Source organism: Dermacentor albipictus, chromosome 9 (genome assembly GCF_038994185.2).
Source record: "Dermacentor albipictus isolate Rhodes 1998 colony chromosome 9, USDA_Dalb.pri_finalv2, whole genome shotgun sequence".
NCBI classification, from domain to species: domain Eukaryota; kingdom Metazoa; phylum Arthropoda; class Arachnida; order Ixodida; family Ixodidae; genus Dermacentor; species Dermacentor albipictus.
In genome coordinates this window covers 20,993,851-21,015,031 of record NC_091829.1, presented here as the reverse complement: position 1 = coordinate 21,015,031, position 21,181 = coordinate 20,993,851, and the positions used below count along the sequence as shown (strand labels likewise).

General features: G+C 47.2%; 1 protein-coding gene and 1 long non-coding RNA gene across 3 annotated transcripts in view; both read right to left on the bottom strand.

The window, feature by feature from the left end:
* Nucleotides 1-7,673, bottom strand: part of LOC135917343 (phospholipid scramblase 2-like) — a 31,097-nt gene extending 23,424 nt beyond the window's left edge. The window contains exons 1-2 of one of the 2 annotated variants that reach the window (XM_070525226.1): nucleotides 6,701-7,673; nucleotides 1,691-1,905 (exon numbers count right to left, since the gene is read on the bottom strand). In XM_070525226.1, the coding sequence (XP_070381327.1) occupies nucleotides 1,691-1,905; nucleotides 6,701-7,670 (1,185 nt within the window). In that variant the 5' untranslated portion in view covers nucleotides 7,671-7,673. The remainder of the gene's footprint in view (nucleotides 1-1,690; nucleotides 1,906-6,700) is intronic. The other variant, XM_070525227.1, reaches the window with a different exon arrangement.
* Nucleotides 7,674-7,792: 119 nt separating this feature from the next.
* On the bottom strand, nucleotides 7,793-10,720 carry LOC139049868 (uncharacterized). The gene is made up of 3 exons (XR_011508645.1): nucleotides 10,643-10,720; nucleotides 7,978-8,096; nucleotides 7,793-7,929 (listed from the first exon to the last, which is right to left on the bottom strand). It is a non-coding gene; the product is annotated as an uncharacterized lncRNA (long non-coding RNA).
* Nucleotides 10,721-21,181: the final 10,461 nt, after the last annotated feature.

Here is a 21,181-nt window from a genome sequence, read left to right as displayed (position 1 = left end):
GAACATGCCAACTTCGTCTGAGCGTTCGTGTCTGGCCTGCAGAACCCTGGCCAAGAGATTCTTTGAGGTGCCAGAAGTAGGCACACGAAAAGCTCTAGACACGTACCCTGTTTTTGTTCTTCCGCGAAATATTTATAGCAGCCTTATGTAATATTTCTGTGCAGTCAATGACACCATTTACAACCTGGAATAAGAAATTTAAATTAGCCTTCACGCGTCTTCAGGCCAGGTTTTCTAGTCTAAGCGAGGAGTAAGAGCGAGGCTGCTCTTCACAGCCGACCTGCCTGGAGCACCGATATCGATGTTTAGAGTGGGAGCGATCTTGTACGCGTTCCGAAGTCGAACGGAGGCGGTCCGTTCTTTACGTCTCGAAATAGGCGGTCCGTTCCGTTGCTTTCGTCCGATAGCAGACGACGCGGAATGATTGACAGCAGATATCACGTCACAATTGACGTCATGGCATTCGTCACGGTTCAAATTGCCCAATCGTGTGCGGCTCGGTGGAACGGACCGCCTTCGTTCTATTTTGGAACGCGTGCAAGATCGCACCCAAATTTTCTCAGAACATTTGTCTACTCGATTTTCGTGAGACCGCAAGTGCTGTTCCAGACGACAGAGGCATATCCCAGCAGAGGTCTGCAGAAGTATGCGTACAGCTTAAGCTAATTAATTTTAATTAATTTGTAATCCCTTGGCCAGCGTTCTGCAGGCCCGCGTTTGTGAACTCCCTCAGGGTTCGAGTCTCTGTGCCCACGGTGCGCATCCCGCGTTTCGCGCAGGCCGCGCGTAGGCATACATTCTGTGTGAGGTGAGAAGGTGAGCCTGTAATCAAAGATGGTTCCAAGGTCAGTAACTTGGCACACCCCAAAAGAGCGTGGCTTTTCCCTGGTCTTAAGGGAAACAGACCTAGTGGCGGACTCTCCAGAGGAAATTTGGCGCCCCTGGGATTCCTTATCGTGCAAATAAATATAAGTACACGAGTGGTTTTGTATTTCACCGCCATTTAATTGCGGCTGCCGCTGTTGGGATCGATCCTGCGACCTCGTGTAACGCCATAGCCGCAAAGCTACTTCGCCAGACAAATTATTGATTTGCCGTGCCACTATTCTGGCATGTCGCTTAACGCTACGGTGCTTTAGTGCGGCTTTCCGTCTGCAAGCCCGGCGTCATTTGGCCGCTTGCCAAGTTTGCAAGGTGTTTCATATTTTTCAGAAATTAGCTTAACGTACCTTACCGTACGTTGAAACTAAATTTATCTATTTTGTCCGCAAGCGGCTTTCGTGTCTAGTAGTAGCGTTTTCTTGCCTTCTCGCGGTGCGTTTTGCGCATCCCACATTCCCCTCGTCTATGTGAACTGCGAAAGAAGAGTGCCAAGGCTGTTTGTTCACTCGTTTCGTGACATGGTCGTCTCTACCTCCGCCTCCTCCCCCTGCCTCTTCTCCCTACCCCCCTCTACCATTCAATCCACCTCCCTACTGGACTGTTGCACGGTAGTGCGCTTGCGGAGGGTGTCACGGACAGTTACACCCGTCAAGTGGGTAATGTTGCGACGCCCAGGGAGCACCAGAAGGCATTGCGGGGACTCGATGAAAAAGTCCAAAGGGGTTTTCGAAATTCGGAAAAGATGTGTGCGCAAGTTCTACAACTGAACAACTCTAGTCTTACGGTACAATGGACGATATGTACGTGCCTGGAGGCAGCACCAACAAAGGCTGCAGTCGCAGTTAAGTGGCCGGTAAAGCCGCAACACTTCCACGCTGCGGTAGTCGACCAGCGACATCACGAAGGACCGGTTATGGGTGAATTGGCGACCGATGATGTTGCTCTGCTCTGCCGCCGCGAAGACGAACTGGCTCATGCTGTTCTTCACGACGTACTTGTTCGACACCTCGAACGGCAGGAAACCTGCGCGAGTTGAACACACGAGACCGAGTGTGTAGTCCACGTGCGACTCTGCCGACGTTCTCGCAGTCACCTGTCTTGCGAAAGTAATTACGGTGCAGTCACTCACCAATTCAAACCGTTCAGGAGGAGGACACTATATTGAGGCGTGTACTTATAGTTTCCTGTAATGAGTGGGTGGGTGGGTGGCCGCGGTTGCTTAGTGACTATGGTGTTGGGCTAATAAACAGGAGGCCGCGAGATGGAATCCCGGCCCCGGCGGTCGAACTTCGATGGGGGCGAAACGCGAAAACACCCGCGTACTTAGATTTAGGTGCGCGTTAAATAACCGCATGTGGTCCAAAATATTCGGGAGTACCCCTCGACGGTGTGCCTTATAATCAGACCACGGTTTTTGCAAGTAAAAACAAAAAAAAATTTAATTATAGGGGTTTACGTGCCAAAACCACTTTTGATTATGAGGCACGCCGTAGTGGAGGGCTCCGGAAATTTCGACCACCTGGGGTTCTTTAACGTGCACCTAAATCTAAGTACACGGGTGTTTTCGCATTTCGCCCCCATCGGAATGCGGCCGCCGTGGCCGGGATTCGATCCCGCGACCTCGTGCTCAGCAGCCCAACACCATAGCCACTGAGCAACCACGGCGGGTCAAATAAAAACAAGGCGCGCCCTTCTGTATCGGAACTTTCCCGAATGTTGTCGCTGGTTCCATCCGTTGCCTATGTTGCAGCTGAGCCTTTTGTAATCAGATTACACGCGCGATGCCTATAGTCCACGGTGTGCATTCTAGAAACTTGCGCGAGCGTCAGTGATTACTCTGTGTGGTTCGCTGAGCCGCGTGTAAATAGCCGACGCTTCTGATTTCGCAGCTCAGAGCTTCGACGATCGACGAGTGTGCTTGCCGTTATCATCGTGCTGAGAGTTACTTCTTTCGTTTGGCACAGGTTCGAGTTAAAGCTGCAACTTAGTTATTGCGTTGTATTATTCTTGACAACTTTCTGGGGCGATGAAAGGAAGGCTACGAAGGCAAAGTGCGGACGAGCGAGCGTGCTTGAAAATAAGGGTCCTACATTTACACTACGGTCCCACAGTTACGGATGACCTTATTTTGTACATGTTGTAAGGTCGAAAGATGACAGTGATAGGGTGGAAACCAAGAAGTCATGCAATAGTTTATATGGGTATGAATGAATGCGTAATATAGAGTAACCGCAGTATGTAAATCAAAATAACACGTTGCTTTGAGTAGAATTCTAATCCCGTATCAAGTATTTCTTCATAGTTCACATATATGTAAGTTATATTGTAGGCGCGAGTTATGTTCGACCCCAAGAAATGAAGAATGGTTGGAGGGATGAATAGCATGCAAATCAATAAAAATTGGCCGACCTTGCAAATCATTTTTGGGTGTGGAACTGAAGATTACGAACTTAGTATTGGAAGGATAAATTACAAGTTTGTTTTTAGCACACCCAATAGAGATATTTATAAAATGAGCATTAAGAGTTATTATAAGATTGTTTAAACAGTTACCCGAAGAGAAAGAGTGGACCCAGAATTGAGCCTTGTGGAGCCGCGACATTGTCACAATAAACGCCAGAAATGTATATTATTTTCTCAAGAGCAGAGAAGTAACTTTGAAAAAGGTTTAGAGGGGTTCATTCAATGCAATAAGAAGCAAATTTAGACAATAAAACGGCATCATTGTATGTATCAAACGATTTAGTAAAGTTAAAATCAGAACCGACGAAGTTACCTTCGTCAATTTCGATTTTGCATTCATCACTGAAGTAAATAACGGCAAGGTTAGTTGAATACCCTTTACGGAATTCAAATTGCTTAGGGTCAAACAACTTAAAAAATTTTCGAGATAGCTAGACAGACGAATGTGGATTAGTTTTTCAGTAAATTCACTAGAAATATGGAATGGAAATCTGTCTGTAATTGGAAATTAGCGATTTATCACCCTTTTTAAATGCCGGGATTACCTTACTTATTTCTAACGCGCTAAATAATATACCTGTTTGAGAAATTAGATTACATATAAAAACGAGGACATTTGCGATAATATCAGCAACCAACTTTATGTCATTAGCATGAATATTGGCTACACCAGCACTAGAGCATTTTAGGTTATTATACTCTTTACCTCTTCTGGAGTTGTGGGGAAAAGAAAAAAAAACGAATGACCGCAATGAAGAAACTTATGTGGGGAAACAGGCGGAACAGGAATGGTGCAGTATTCACTGAATGCATTGGCGATGTCGACCGGGGTAGAAATAATGGATCCTTCGCGAGTAATAGTAGTTATAGTAGGATTTATAGGTTTATTGAGAAAAGGATTGATCAAACGTCACAGTTCTTTTAGTCAGAACCTGAACGAGTAATTTCAGTTTGGTAATAGCTTTTCTTCGCATTTTTCATCAGAGTATTCAAGGCGTTACAATATTGTTTGTAGCGATCTTTCAAGCGCTGATTACGTGGTTGCCTTTTAGTCTTTTGTTATATAAGTTAACCTTTTACTTAACCTATCAAATATCCTGATGTTATGCTGGGATTCCTGGGAGATGAATGACTTTTATGGCACTGAACAGACGTTGTGGATGAAGTGACACAGTTGGTTATTATTGAGACAAAGTTTCTATTCTGAATACATTATCCATTAACGATCTAGATATTTTCTAGATATTATTGTACAAATTTAACACGATCAAAAATAGGTTTAACAAAATTTGTGTTATTGATGCGAAGGCTTGAGAAAGCAGAGATGTATGAGGAAATGATGCGTAATAAGATTTTGAAGAATGAGCGCGGAAGGAGGAGAAAGGTGGTTGAACAGTGCATGATCAGTTAGTGTTCCTGAGCTATCAACAGAGCAACGAGAAGGAAGAGATAGAAGACATTCAAGGCCGTAAAGGTGAAGACGGCTAATTCCTCGGAATTTTGAGAATCAATCAAAGTTTCAATCAATCAAAGTTTATTTCACCAGAAAATTCTGGATAGTCTTCAGGGCTAAAAGCTGCTCTAGGCAGCTTGACTGAGCCCCTGAAGACCCTTACATTGGCAGCATCCGACGTTCACAGCACATATATGCATATTAAATCATAATTATAACATGTGAGCAATACTGTAACAAGTTTACGTAAGGCTCACTTGAAGTTAACATACAGAGTTACAGCAGGGTTCACATCAATTGTTTTATACAGCATAAAACATCATCGTTTAAAGACTTTTGACTGTACAAGGAAAAAAAAAGAAAAAAATGTAAATAAAAATAAAATTCTGTTTATTTAACAGGTTTTACAAACAATAGAGAGTAAAAATAGCACTGATAACAGACATCGCGCAACGATGACAGGACCAAAAAAAAAATGCAATAAGTACAGGATGGGCAAAAGCCACGTAAACAAGACACATGCACGCCATTCCAAAGATAACTATGCGACCTCTATTTACAACATTGATGTGAAGAATTGACATAGCTGCCGTTGTCTAGCAGTAGTTAGTTCAGGAAATTCGTTTAGAATAGATGGTAAATTGAAGTGGAGTGCCTGTGAGTTGTAGGTGGTCCGGTAACGAGGAACAGACCATGTTAAGGTATGTCGCGTAAGCCTATTAGGGTAGTTAGGTGTTAGGTTTGATATAGTTACAAGGAATTCTTTATAAGTGTTTGAAAAGAAGAAGGATCGCAAAATCCGAAATTTGTATAAGTGCTGTACCCGTATGATGCCATATTCCTGAAACACCGTTTCAGTTGAAGCCAGGTAGCAAATGTTTGCAACGTGGCGAAGAATCTTTTTTTGTAAAAGCAAGATTTTATTTAAGTTCCGTTTAGTTGTGGTAGCCCAGACTAGACTACAGTAGTTAATATAGGATGCGAACAGTGCTACCAGCCAGTGCTATGACAGCCTAGAAAAGATGTCATGAAACAAAACACCTACAGCGTATGCGTGTTAGGTTAACTTTTCTCAGACTGAGCTATTAAAACTGTGGAACAATAACAGAAACCTGAAAATGATTTCTTTGCGCGGCTGTACACAACCGCCAGGATCGGCCCACGCAAGAGGCCGCGTTTCTACCAGAAAGCTCGCCTTCGTGCATAACGTTCGCCGCCAGCTAGTATTTCCTGGTAAACATTAGTGTAAGATAAGCTGCAGTTGCCGGGAAACGTGAGAAACAGTCAGAGATATTTGAATGCTATCGTGTGCCACTCTCAAAGCCGAACCTTAAGCGTGCTCGAAATTTTGGTCGTTTAAGGCATTAAAGTTTTTTTTTTCGCATTAAATAAAGAAGCAAGAAATGCCCGGGGACTGCACTTTCGGGTGCGGTAACAGCAGACTGTCCGAAAAAAAAACAACACTTTGCTATACAAATTCACCCAGTCTTTTCTTTAAGTGCTTTTTGCAAGACCGAACGGAATACCAAACGGAAGCAAAGACAGCAGCCCAGCGATATTGCTTACACCCGGATTTAACTTGAATAAATCACTTGCAGCAGTGACCCGCGACTTCGAGAGGCAACTTAGCGTCTCCACAAATAAGGAGATTCAAAGAAGGGACTCTGCACTATAGCATAGCGCTACTGTATATACTAGCGTATTGGAGTACTTAATCGAGGAGAAATAGGCCTACCGAGACGGCCTAAAGGCAAAAGCAGACGAATTCAGGCTGGTATATATATATATATATATATATATATATATATATATATATATATATATATATATATATATATATATATATATATATATATCCGTATAATCTTCCGCCAATCGACCGCACCGGGGAGCGACACGTACTTTCCAGCAAGTCCACCTGCTGGTGGACAAGCAGTTGGTCGATCTTCTTTAGATATTCCAGACCCGCGGGGCAGCCCCGGTACTGCGGGACTTCCGACGGCGCCAATCCCGGCATCGGCATTTGTACATAGGGTCCGCGCCGCGCATTCACGTGACCGCCAGCCACCGGCATTCCGGCCATAGCCATTCTGGCCATAGGTCCGGCCGTAGGTCCGGCCATGGGTCCGGCCATGGGTCCGGCCATAGGTCCGGTCATAGGCATTCCGGCCACAGGTCCGGTCATAGGCATTCCAGCCATAGGTCCGGCCATAGGCATTCCAGCCATAGGTCCGGCCATGGGTCCTGCTGTAGGTCCGACCATAGTTCCGGCCATGGGTCCGGCAATAGGCATCCCGGCCATAGGTCCGGCCATAGGCATTCCGGCCATAGGTCCGGTCATGGGTCCGGCTGTAGGTCCGGCCATAGTTCCGGCCATGGGTCCGGCCATAGGCATTCCGGCCATAGGTCCGGCCATAGGCATTCCAGCCATAGGTCCGGCCATAGGCATTCCAGCCATAGGTCCGGCCATAGGCATTCCAGCCATAGGTCCGGCCATAGGCATTCCAGCCATAGGTCCGGCCATAGGTCCGACCATAGTTCCGGCCATAGGCATTCCGGCCATAGGCATTCCGGCCATAGGCATTTCGGCCATAGGTCCGGCCATACGCATTTCGGCCATAGGTCCGGCCATGGGTCCAGCCGTAGGTCCTGCCACAGGTCCGGCCGTAGGTTCGGCTGTAGGTTCGGCGGTAGAATAAGCCGTAGATTCGGCCGTAGGTCCGGCCATAGGTCCGGCCGTAGGTCCGGCCGTAGGTCCGGCCATGGGTCCGGCCATGGGTCCGGCCATGGGTCCGGCCATAGGTCCGGCCGTAGGTCCGGCCGTAGGTCCGGCCATGGGTCCTGCCATAGGTCCGGCCGTAGGTCCGGCCATAGGTCCGGCCGTAGGTCCGGCCGTAGGTCCGGCCATAGGTCCGGCCGTAGGTTCGGCTGTAGGTTCGGCCGTAGATTCGGCCGTAGGTCCGGCCATCGGCATTTCGGCCATAGGCACGAACACCGTGGGCTGCCGCGACTGCGCTCCTCCGGGTCCTGCTGCCGGTGCCGGAGCGGGTAGTGGTGGTTGCGGTGGTGCCGGCCGTGGTACCGCCGGTGGTGCTGGCGGTGACGTCGGCGGCGATTCCTGCCGTGATGACCTCTTTGAGGCCTGCCGTGATGACCTCTTTGAGGCCTGCCGTGATGACCTCTTTGAGGCCTGCCGTGATGCCATCGCGGCTGTGTCGCCTCCTTCCTTTCGAGAAAGCGCGACAGCGGGTGAGAGCACCTTGGCAGCTACTTCGCAGACTCCTCAGTCGCAGTCTGCCTGCGATTTGAAAACGCGCCGTGAGAGGACAGCAATGGGAAGCATTCTCGGTTCATCCCCACCCTATACCGCGCGGTAATTTACTTTGGCCGTGAGAGCGTGTGACGCTGAGCGAGAAAGAGTGGAAGAAATGGCCTCTCTTCAGTCGTTGAGAATAACTATAACATTATTGGGTTGTTCCGTACGCCATTTCGCTTCTTCCAATGTCGCGTCATTTGAAGGGGTTGACAACCGATTATTAAGAACCCGGTATTTTTTGTGGCCCAGCGAGACGCTCACCCCTGCTAAGTTTTTTACAGCTACAGCGGTTACTTTCAGGAGCGCGTGGATATGTTGCAAGCAGGATTTTTCAATATGAGCAACCGCTAAATAAGAAAAGAGTCCGTCCCTCCAGCAACGCTCGGGAAGTGAGAGCGATGCCGTTAGCCCCCTTCTCAAATTGTAAAAGCTGCCCGTCGTTCTCCCCTGCTTTTAGAGGAGTGAGTGAATCTGTTGTTATCCACGTATATTTGGACCTTATCAGCCACTTTTGAATATAAAAAGCTGGTACAATAGGTTTGGGTTGTTGCTCAGATCTTTCTTGTAGAGTGTAATGTAAACGCCTACGCCATGGTTGGCTGACTGGCCCCCGTTGTCATTATTCTGTCGATAGCCGAGCCAAAACAACTCATCGAAAACGAAGGCGCAGTCAGTGCTACTTTTCTACCTACTACAGGATGCTTACCTGCACATTGTAAGTTAGAAAAAGAAATAGCTCATAACAGAAGAAAGAGCAGAAACTGCTAGTACTTTTAGAAGGTCGCGTAATAAGTCATTTATGCATTTTTTTTTCTGCCTCGATGGGTGCCAACGGTCATTTTTCGCGACTTTTAGTGAAGTATTAAAAACATAAATTCACGTTTAAGGACAACAACAGGGCTTGGTATAGCCAATACGATAAGCAATCTTTCCATGAGCGGTGTCATCTCGTTTCATGTTTTGAGCGGTTGTGTGTCCCTTTGAAGGGCACCTCACCAGGTCTGGCCGTCTTGTGCCGATAAGCGCAGTGCTTTCAGTATCCGCTAACTATCGTGTCTGCTAACTATTACATCCTGGCGCGTCGTAATGCACGAGGCTTAAATACTGACACCGTATTATGAGCACTCTTTCCGATATAAAGCACTAAAAGTTATTTTTGTTTTAGTTTGCCGGGTTCGTGCAGTTGAAGTGCAAGGTAAGTAACGTCGTTCAATGTCTGTATTCTATCTCACAGCGTTTGCTGCACTGGCGAAAGTACGAGGCGTACGCAGACAACATTCTTCGCAGCGGTATGTAGTTCGTGGTGTAAGCGTCTGATTAATGACCAGATTAGAAAGTTTCCTTTTTGATTGGTAACTGTTAGTCCACATGGATACTAGAAATGTTCGAACATTTGAGCATGCACGCCGTATATCGCGGATATCAGCAGCCGCTGATCGAATGAACACATCTCGACTTTCGTTCGGCCTTCACATTGGCGAAGGAGCCCTGCAGGTTCGCCAGTGCTGCAGAATACCTGTCGCAGGGAGTATATTTCGTCGCCGCCGACATACATTGGCCCGCACCAACAACAAGAAATTGGCTAAGGCCCGGGCTTGAGAAGCAAAGAGAAGGGTGGGGAGGAAAAGATGGTAGCAGTAATAAGGAATGATTAAATAATAGCGGAATAATAAAAATAGAGGTGTAGTTCGATACACCTTCGCAGGAAACTCAGAGGAAATTTACGATGATGTAAATAAAAAAATAAAATCAAGCCGCTTTATATCAAGATGACTAAATGGTGCTCGGGATTGGCATAAGAATTAAACAGAGAAATAAAAGAACTATCAAATTACATCAGCAATCTTTTGGTGTCAAAGAGCCAGCAATACATGGCCGAACAAACATGCTTGGGACAAAAGCCGTAAGTCCAAGCCACGAGAGAACGGATAATTGCTGAAGTGGGGGTAATTGAAGGCTCTAACGAAACGTAGAATTTTTTGTCGGCGTTTGGAAACTTGCCTACAAGGGATTTATTATGCATAAAGTAAAGGATTCGGGAATTTGAAAGCCCCAGTCTCCGAGGGAGATGGCTGTAGAAACAGAAAAACCAATAGAATAGGCGCGAAATCGGTGTACTTAAGCTATTTCCAGGTACCGCGCTGCAAAAATGAACTTCGGTCACTTTAACGTATCGCTCAGGTCTCTCCTCATATCCATGCCACTATAACCTTTGCAAACCAAGCCAATGACCTTAATATGCGCAAGTAAGTTTAAAGCCCCACGCTGTCTAGAAGAAGCATGGGACTAAAATTTCTTCTTCAAGATTGATGTGCTTTACGGTTACCGACGTTAGCGGCTTTTGGCTCGAATATCCAACCGAGACGTAATGTCCAACGAGCCTGAACAATTGGACATTCAGGCTCGATGGGCATCCCATCTCAATTGGGCATTCCATCTCGGTAGGTGGTCCAGGCTGTGAATCGGCGATACCGAGCTTCCCTACGGCGGCCTGTAGGCAGCCAAATTTATAAAGAAACGCCTCTCACCTAAATGGCTCGGCCACGGGTCTCGCAGTGTTGCAGCTGCAGGTCGTCGTGTGGACCGGTCCGCCTCCAACCGCCTTTTTTGGTGCGAGCTGCCGGGACCGTTTCACGCGAGCCCGTGCCAGCGCGAGGTGCGATGATAACGATGGCGATGGTGCTTGAGCGGGGCATGTACCCGCACCATTGGAGAATTAACCAGGAATCTGAAATAGGTACAGGAACAAAGCTAAAATGCAGACGAAACAGCCGGATCCAACGCAAGGAGCAGTAGCAGAGGGCACGGGCACGTAGCAATTAGCTGTCTGTGCTGGAGGGGGAGGGGGCAGGGGGAGTATAGGCGGTGTATGACGGGACGTTTTTAGATTGGCATTGGATTGGATTGAATAACTTTAATGAGAGGTCCCGCGAGCTACGGGACGCAAGGTCCCATAGAGCGGGCTACTCCCACGTTGGGACCGGGAGTTGTAACTCCCTGGCCGCATCGTGGGCTCGCTGGACGGCCCATAGCTGCTCCGCCAGGTCCGTGCTGCGTAATGCTTTTTGTAGCCTGGCGGAGTCTTGATCCTTGTTTGCGTGGGTCCGACCACACGGCCAGAGCAAGTGATGTAGGTCTAGCGTGCTATGGCAATTTTCGCAATATGATGTTTTGTATAGGTCAGTCATGTAGTGATGTAGTCTGTTCTGCGTGGGGTACGTGTTTGTTTGAAGCATTCTGAACGTGAGGGCTTGAGGCCTGGTGAGCATGACACTTGTCGGATGAGTGTTATGTTGACAGGCGTGTGGCATACCCACTGCCACTAGCTCACGCAAGGCAGCCCTGCCCGCTTTGTCAATTTCGAAACTATGGCAGATATACACACAACGATAGATGAGCCAGAAACCGCCAAGCAAAAAAAAAAACAATATGAGATAAAATGAAGAAATACAACGCAATGTAAAAGTTCAGGAATATGAACGCAATGTGAATCGTACAGAACTGATTGAAAATGAATGAGCCAAAACGCTGAAGTGCGTGGGAAGTTTTAAATGAACATAAGGATAACGTCTCATGTCACCGATTTTTCTGTTTCCAACAAAATTATGGCAGGGCAAGCATCCCTGTAGCTGGAGCTCAGAGCCGAGTCCCCTGTAATAGAGTAATTCGTTTCTTCTACAATACCCCGACGTGGTTATGTGCCATTTGAAGGAAATAATAATCTTCATCATCATTAATTGGGGAAATCAGTCGTATCGTGCGAGTTGACGAAACGAAGCCCTGAGAAGTATTTCTTTTCTTTTTAACCGAAAATCGACAGGACAAAAAGGAGTAATCGATTGTCTCCGTTTTAATACAGAGATGGCAAACGGGGGACTGCGTCAGACCAGCCCTGTGCAAATAAATACTTAACAGCGGAATGCGGCATCGCAGACTCGTAAATTGGACCACATCGTGACTCTGTGGGACACCATTCAGCGTCGCACGGGAACTGCAGATGCCGGATGTCACAATTCTATAGCATTGCTTGTTTCGTAGGCGCTTGACAGAGGCGGAATTTTCTGCATCTTGCTGGAGAGACATATACCGTAACCGGCAAAACCCAAATTACCTGACAGTACAGGAAAGCTTTGGCAAGCGAGTCTGGCATTTCATTTAGATGTATACATATATTATTCACAGTGACCCGGAACCTAAACTGAGTGGACTATCTGTAAGTATGGAGGAACTAAACAATGAAATATCCGCAATATAACTTTGTTCTCCATGTAACATTGAGATGAGCGAATGTGTTAGAATAGCAGATGTGGACATTTTTGATGACAACTTGCGCTGGGCTGGAACGATGGCCATTAATTCGGGACAGTGCTACCTGTACTTACGTCTAATGTTCTCAACTGTGCTTACACAAGAAAGCCTTGCAGAGTGCGTAATCGTTGCCACTGAATCTCAAAACATTCATTCGATTCACTAATAAACTCATATTCTAATAATAGCTCGTGTCGCAGAAAAGCCGGTGTCGTCGGCGGCGTTGACCGTGAGCGATAAATCCCAGTAGGCACTTCATGAATAAAAAACAACTTACAAGATGGGCTGGGTGGGAATCGAACCAGGGTCTCCGGAGTGTTCCGGAGTGCCACGAGTTTTTTTTTTCTTTATTACCGGCTTGGCAAGTACATACAAATATTGTCAAATAAATCCGAATGTTAAAAAGTCTAGTCTTTACTAAGACTGACGTGTCATGTTAAAATGGCTTCATCGAAGCCAAACTGTTCAACACTGAAAGCCAATTTGGCGGATCACTTAGCAGTTTCAACACTTCGCTTGTATAATTAACATTCTCGGTAAAATAATACATTGCTGGCCTTGCATCAACATCAGCATTGCGTACAGCCATACGAGTTCGCCACACACTTTGCATACACAATAGCATCAACATGTCCACCGGCACACCGTCAGGTTCAGCACATGGCAAAAACCTTATTCCGAACGCAGTGATAGGAAGCTCCTTTTTTAATGTTCTTTGCAGGATGTCCCAAAAAAAGCGGGCATCGTGGCAGTCAAGAAAAATATGTTCGACAGTTTCTTCCTTGTTACATATAAAACAGTTGTCTGACCATGGGACAAACAAGCCCTTGCTTCTTAGCCATGGCTTAACAGGCAGTGTGCCGGTATGCAGTTTGAAAAAGAATGATTTTGTGTTAGCTCGTACAGGCATATTATTGACTCGCTTGAAAACATCTCGTTCAGGCCCTAAGTAATACATAGAACGATACACTGGTGTAGGTATAAACACTTCAACAAGATCCTTATACAATTGTTTTCGTGACACTGCAAACAAGTAGTCTTTCGAAAAACGAGCGTTTAGAAGACGTATCGCCATGGAAACTTCACGCAGATAGCCCTTTAGTGCCATCGGTTTGATTGCGTGCGACGATACAACAAAATCGGGCAAAGCGTCGCGCAATCTCACTTGGATTACCGTCCGCAGAAACCCATCGCTTTGGTCGCGGAAGAAAACAAATCTCGATACAAGTTGCTTGAAAAACAAATGCGTTAAACCAAGTCCCCCACTGCGCAATGTGTGAAACAAATTACTTCTGCTCGTGCGTTCCCACACCGAACCCCAAATAAACTCTGCAAACACTCTGTGTATTTTTTGAATTGAAGATCGGCTCATGCATAGCACCTGCAGGACGTAGAACATTTTAGCTACTAAAAAGATATTACATACTTTGGCCCTAGCAAACATCGAAAAGTTGTGGCCTCCCCATTTGTTAGTTTGCTCTTTCATTCCGTCTCTCTCGCTCGTCCAGTATTCGATTGGCTCACGGTAGGCACTGAGTGGAACCCCAAGATAAGTGCCGGGTAATACACTCCATTGCATTTTGCAAAAGACCTCTGGTGCATCTGGCCAATTCCCGTGCCAAAGCCCTAAACATTTTGACCAACTTATGGCACTACCGGAAGCCTTGCAAAAAGCTTGGGCTTCCCTCACAGCTTCTGCAATGCTCTGTTTATCACGACAGAACACTGCTATGTCGTCGGCATAAGCTAAAACTTTTATTTCTTTACCAAAAAATGTGTACCCGCGAATATTATGGTTATGTAGTAACTTTAAACAGAAAGGTTCTAAATAAAGTGCAAAGAGCAAGGCTGAGGTCGGACAGCCTTGCTTTATGCTAGACATTACTGCAATCCGCCTGCTCAGTTTGTTGTTAATGATTAAGTTTGTGGTACAACCATCATACATCATTTTTACCCCGTCCAAAATGACTGATCCGACATTAACATATTCAAGAAGTATAAACAGGATTTCGTGGGACACCCTGTCAAAAGCTTTGGCCAAATCTAGTTGTAGCATAGCTACATGATCTCCCATCGTATCGCAACATTCAAGTATGCTTCGCGCTATATGTATATTTGTGAATATAGTCCTGCCTTTTATACCGCATGTCTGATGTGTACCTACTAGGGATTTGACTACACTTTGAAGGCGATGGGCGAGCACCTTCATAAATACTTTATAGTCAATATTTGCTAAGCTTATTGGCCGGTAGGTCTCTACGGATTGAAGTTTAATGGGGTCTGTTGATTTAGGTATCAGTACTACGTGTGTCTGTCGGAAAGAAGGAGGCGTCCATTTTTGTTCGTAACACTTGGTTATGACGCGGTGCAGAGCCTCAGCCATTTCAACCTTGAAAATTTTATATATCGCTGCCCCAAGTCCATCCGGTCCAGGCGATTTCCTTACACTAAGGTCATCTATAGCCTTTTCAATTTCTGCTACAGAAATCGGCCTCTCAAGGGCATCCTTGAGTTGACCATCAATTTTCGGCATAAGAGGTAAATATTCACTCTTAAACGCAGAGATCTCGCTTGTCCTCTTGCTTAGCAGCGTGCTATAGTAGTCAACGAAAGCACGTTCTATCATTTCCCCGTCATTTGTAAGCTGCCCTTGAAAAACGATTTCTTTTACTTCCTTGGTCATAGCGTACCTCTTCTCTTCACTCAAAGCTCGCTTGGTGGGCGTTTCACCCAGCCATACGCGTTCAGCGCGTGCTCTTAAAACCGCGCCACGATATCTCTCTTCATCGATCACTTCAAGTTTCGCTTTAATTTGTTTAATATCATGTGCAAATATACCAGCCCCGCCGCTTTCCATGTTCAACAGGTATGCCAACGTGCATTGCAGTTGCTTTTCTTCTTGCTTTTGTTTCTGCCGCAACACGCATGCTCTCTCTAAAGCAATTGTTTTCGCTTCGGTTTTGAACATCTCCCAAGCTTCTACAACATTTTTTGCATCCTCAAGGAGAACAGCGTCTAATTTCTCTTTTATTCTTTTAAGAAATACTTCATCTTGCATAAGGTTGTCATTAAGTTTCCATAGGTGCCAATTAAATTTCTGTTCTTTCTTTTTCATACCTATCGTAACCGTTACCAAACAATGATCGCTGAAACTGACACATTCCACACCATATTCAGAAAGTAGTGGAACTAAGTGAACAGGAACATAGATGCGGTCTAACCTTGAGTGGCTGTCTCCTTGAAAACGCGTATATTGCACATGACTGTAAGAACCAAGAACACTCCCAACATCCTCTAGATCAACATCACACAAAATTTCATGCAGAAGTGCGGCACTTTTATCGTGGCTAAGTTGCTTTTTCGATCGATCTATCGGCCGGCATACACAATTGAAGTCGCCAAACATTAGAACGTGTCTTTCACACCGCAAGAAAGACCTCAGATAAACGAAAAATTGTTCACGTTCTCGAGCATTATTAGGGGCGTATACACAAACCGCCCGCCACAGCAATCCAGAAAAAGAAAAATCACAAATAAGCAAACGCCCCCCTTCACATGAAGTAACTTGTTGCTCTATTATCCCAATGCTATTTCTAATAAACAAAAGGCAGCCCCCAGAAGTACCACTCGCGTGGCAAACGCATACATTGTACTTATTTCTGAAAATTTCAACCAAACGAGCCGTTTTTTCTTCAGATTCAATTTTTGTTTCTTGTACAGCCATCAAATCAATGTCTTTTTCTAGTAACATGCGACTTATCTGACACTGTCTTCGCCTCTGCGACAACCCTCTGACGTTTAATGTCGCCAAACGAAGCGGACTGGTGAGGTTAATAGCGTCTGCCATTGTTTTAGTTATATTTAGGGTACGCCCCTACACAATTTTTCTTAGGAAACATACGGACTCTGGTATGCAGTGATGCTCGTTGAACATGGCCCTCCCTTTCGAGCCGACGACTGCCAACCCACGTAGTCGCAGGCCCGTTCCCGATCAAAGATCGGGTTTTGGAAGTTCTTCCCGGGACACAACCTCCGCTAAGGCGGAGGTGGCCCGTGTAGCAGCCGTCTGTCTGGCGGCTCGTTGAGTTTGACCTTCAACGTCGACCTTCGGCCTGTCTGGGTTTTCTGTGGCGGTCTTTCGGTACCCGCGCCGTCGGTGTCTTGGCTGAGGTCCTCAACATCGTCGCGCAACCGTTTTCCGGCACCTTTAGCGTTGGAAGTCATGTCCATGCTCTCGGAGATGCTGACTGTCTCGTCAACCGCGGTGGTTGGGGTTGCTTGGATAGTTGAAGACGCACTCGTCGCCTCAACACCACTTTCCTTGACTTGAACCTGGGCAGGTGGAGGCGTCGAATCGGGCACGTTGCCCTTATCAGTCCCCTCCGAGTTCACATTTTCGGTCTTCATCTCCAGAGATGTAGACTGAGCATCCGCCCCTTCAGCTGCTTCCTTAGCGGCCTCCTCGGCATCCTCTTGATCCATAAGGAGCTCCGATGTGTCTTCGCTCCCGCCTGGACCAGCAACGTTGGCGTACGTTCTCACGCACTGGGTCTCGTCGTGGCCGAAGCGACGACACAGCCCACAGCGTGGAACCCGGCATTCTCGTCTAATGTGTCCGGTGCCACGGCACCGGAGGCAGAGGGGTGCTCTGCCCGGGACAATGACGAGAGCCAGGTCTTCCGCGACCCGAAGCTGATGTGGTAGGTCGTCCGCTGTCATTCCGGGCTTGAGTTTAAGGACCACAGACCGTGTCGTGGTTCCTTTGTCGTTGCAGCCTTGTACTTTCCACTTCTCCCTCGTCACTTCGGTCACTCTCCCGAACGGTGCCAACGCTGTTCGGACGTCTTCATCAGGAACACCGTGCAGCAGCCAGAAGAGCTTGAGCCTGACACCCTGATTGCACGGGTCAATGACCACGCATCGATGTTCTTTAACAAGAAATGCTTCAGCGTCAAGTATCTTCTTTTTTGCCGCCTCGTTCGAAAAAGTTACGGCCCACACATGATTCATCTGATAAGCCCCGAGGGCCACCACTTCCGGCAGCAGCATCAGTCTTGAAAGCGCGTCCCTGAAGTGCTCAACACGATAAGGCCGTGCTTTAACTTCGCCGTGGATAAAAATAGTGTTCAAAACACTAGCACCTGAAGGAAGTTGTGGTAGAACCATCTGGTAGTCCGGAGAAGGCTTTTCCGTTGACCGGGAACCGCGGCCAAGGGCCGCTGTAACCGCTCCTGGGGAGCGGTACAAGAGCGCCTCTAGTGAATGCGGTGTTGCCTTAGAAACGAGCTGTTTCTACGGCTCAGGCGTGCGTCGCTTGCTCAGGCGCACATTTCGTTGCCGCGCAGAACGCTGCGTTGCTCGACGCTCACCGCGTCCGATGCGGGGCGCGTAGTCGCTGCGTCGTAGCCCATTGTCTTACACTCCTTGGCGGGTTGACGGGAACGCTGTCGCGTTCCACTCTTGAAGGCGAAGCTTAAGCGTCCTCCAATTTTTTATTACGGCAAGGATATTAACTTTCTGCACTGGACCAGTACGAAATAGTGCACAACCAAAAACTAATATTACCGGAACATAGATCTCGTAGACCGTTATCCAGTTGTTTATGCGCTATAGCGTCTGTTGCTAAGCTTGCAAAGTATAGCTACAGCACGCAATGCTCTTGTTGCTGCATATTTCATGTGAGAGCGTCGATCAAGTTTTTTTTTTCTAGCTATGTCACTCGCAACATATCTAAGGGACTCCACTTGAGGGACATTCCATTTTGGCGATATATGTTGGAAACATGAATACGAACCGATAGAGTAAATGCAAATAGGGCACATTTGTGAACATATGAAGACATGATATCCATCTAGCCATAACTTTCATAGAGGGAATGTACATCGCTCGCCGACGCAAATAATGCAATGTCATCTGAGCAGACATAGATATGAGTCTATGGATGTATCAACACAGAGCGCATTAAATAGTCATCAAAACAGGGAGATAGTATTTGCTGCTTGAGGGACTCTTCGCACGAGCCTATATGATGTTCAAACGCCGTTTTTAAAGCAGCAAACGTCCCGAGCTCTCGGAAATTCGTCAATGAAGTCAGTTGTGTGTCCCGGGAACCCGTCACGTTATGTTGCATCTAGCAGGGTAGCGTGCTCAACACTATCTCATGCCTTCGCATTGTGTACAAACATACCAAGCCAGCATACGATCGTGTTTCGTCGAGCACTTACAATACGGCCATCTGTGTCTATATGCGAACACCGAGTTCAGCGCCCAGGCCTAAAGCCGACTTATGCGTCTGAGTCGAGACCGTCTTTTCCGTGATTAGTCTTTTACGTGATTTCGTTGCTTGCACGACTCTCCAGTCGTTTGCCGACGCGCCTACTTTGCCAGCTTCGAACAAGAACCGCGGGGAGGCGACTTTCGTCGTTAGACCACGACTGTTGCGATTATGCGCGCACGTTATTTGATCGCTACCTACCAGCCGAACTGTTAACACTGTCAGAGATCGCAACGTCTTTCTTTAAAACCAGCACGTTAGTAGGCATCGACCACGCAAGCCGAATACTGTGCCGTTGTGTGCTGTTGGGAACATGACAGGCCACAAATGAACAATGGCTTTCTTGCCTTGAAAACCACAGCTGAAACCACAGCTCGCGTCAGCCATTAAGTATGGCGAGGAATTTTGTCGATCAACTTTCAATGCTATACAAGTGGCCGATTCGGCGACAAACTGCGGGAAGACGCTCGACTTTCTCTCGTATCTCTTTTCGTCTTCTCTGCACGGCGCGCACATTCAGACAATCGGCTTCCCCTCTCCACAGACGCGCGATGATGGAAGCCGATGTCGCGCTCGTACAACCGGGCAAGAGACGGCATGATGTATTCCGATGTCAGATATCCTGGTCAAATCAAGCAGGCTAGGCGACAATTGGTCACCGCCCAGCTTCAAGGCGGATGCCTGCATATTATAATCATCATCATCATCATAATCATCACCGTCCAGCATCTCCCAACGTCGTGGGTAACGGGGCGCTACAGGAACCTGCTCAAGAGGAAATTGATGTACCTCGTCGTTTAGATGGGCCGAGAGAGAGAGAGAGAGAGAGAGAGAACTTTATTTGCCACTGCAGGGTTGAAAGTTAGGGCATGTAGCCCTAGTGTGCTCCCAAGTGGGGGCTACGTCTTGGGCCCACGAGACAGTCATCTCGTGGGCCGATCCGGATGATTGTGCAACCTATCTCGCCATTTTCGTGAGCCAGTACCGGCAACAGTGCACTCAAGTTATGGGCCACCGAGACGACCTGGGTTATGTGACACTGATTATATGTGTCCCTGGGGTCCCGTGTTATGTGCCACTGTATTTTAGTTCCGTTCAGTGTCATAGCTTGCCATTAAAAAAGTAAACTTGGAGGACACTTAAGCTACACCTTTATGAGCACAACGCGATGACGTTAAAAGGCCCCGTTGACGCCGACTTTGGATATTCTGCAACACGGAGCCCGACAGAAAACGATGGTGGGCCGATCCCGGCCGATCTACAGGGCGGAGAATGGCTCGTACTCCCGTAAGCGAGGAAGAAAGGCGCTCGTGTTTCGAGTTTCCGCGTAACAAACTTGTTTTCTCATATATTAAAATTACAATCCGACGCTATCATGTCTGTAAATTGTGTGCAAGCCTGACTTTACGAATTTTCCGACGCGTTTTACGTCGATAAATTCAATTATTTCAATAACGCCTGCACGCCCCGCGGAAGACCTACGTGGTCGTGCTACGCGACGATGTTTTGAGAGGGACATCGCCGATGACGCACGACGACGCAGACACTGGATTTTATGCGACACGCGGCCCTTAACGCTACCGCGTTAATGCATTGTGCTATAAACACTACAGCCTATAATGGCGCCTTTTACAGATACATATCCGAACCCGGTGGCCTACCATCGCTACTACCCGGATCTTTACACGGGCGAACCTACAACATATGGTTTGGGATTGTCCTCGGACACCCACACAGGATCAAATAAACAAGACCAGAGAGCAGTGGCAAACCGCGTTGCTCAGCTGTGCACCGGAAGACCAACTCAAGGCATTCCAGCAGGCCGAAGGTGCCACCAGGGCCCAAGGACTCGAGGCCGTTATATAGCTAGAGAGGCCTAGGTCTCAAATCTTCTGTGCACACAAAGTTTATTCCTCCTCCTCCTCCTCCTTTAACTCTACACAACCGTTCGCCACTCAGCCCATTGTGGGTAGGATACACATGTTTGATGAAAAAAAAAAAACAAGATTTACATAATACATACGATACAACAGTTCACTACAAATCGCGATTGCTTCGCATTTTGTACACGCCAACTACCGTTCGAGATTTTTTTTTTACGTCATTAAATCGTAGGGTTGCGATCGATGCGTTGTGCCCTTCTCGTATGCGCGAATTGCACAAGAACGCTGTCGTCGCTGAGCCGTCGCGACCAGTAAGACAAATATATGGCTGCCTTCGAAAAAGCTTCTTTTGAGAGAGAGAGAAATAAACTTTATTTTGAGACCAGGCTTCTTGAGCCCGAAGGTGGGTGGCCTCCTCAGCCCAGGTAGCCACGGCTCGCTGCCGCCGCCCGAGCCCTGTTCACCAACCGCAGCTGGCTGTCAGGGTCTTGCGTCACCAGCAGAGCCTCCCACTGGTCTTTCGATTCTTCCTCCTTTTGAAAAATTTTTTTATACCCCCATCCTCTGTTCTAGTCCTCGTTTCGAGTTCTCAGTTGCACACG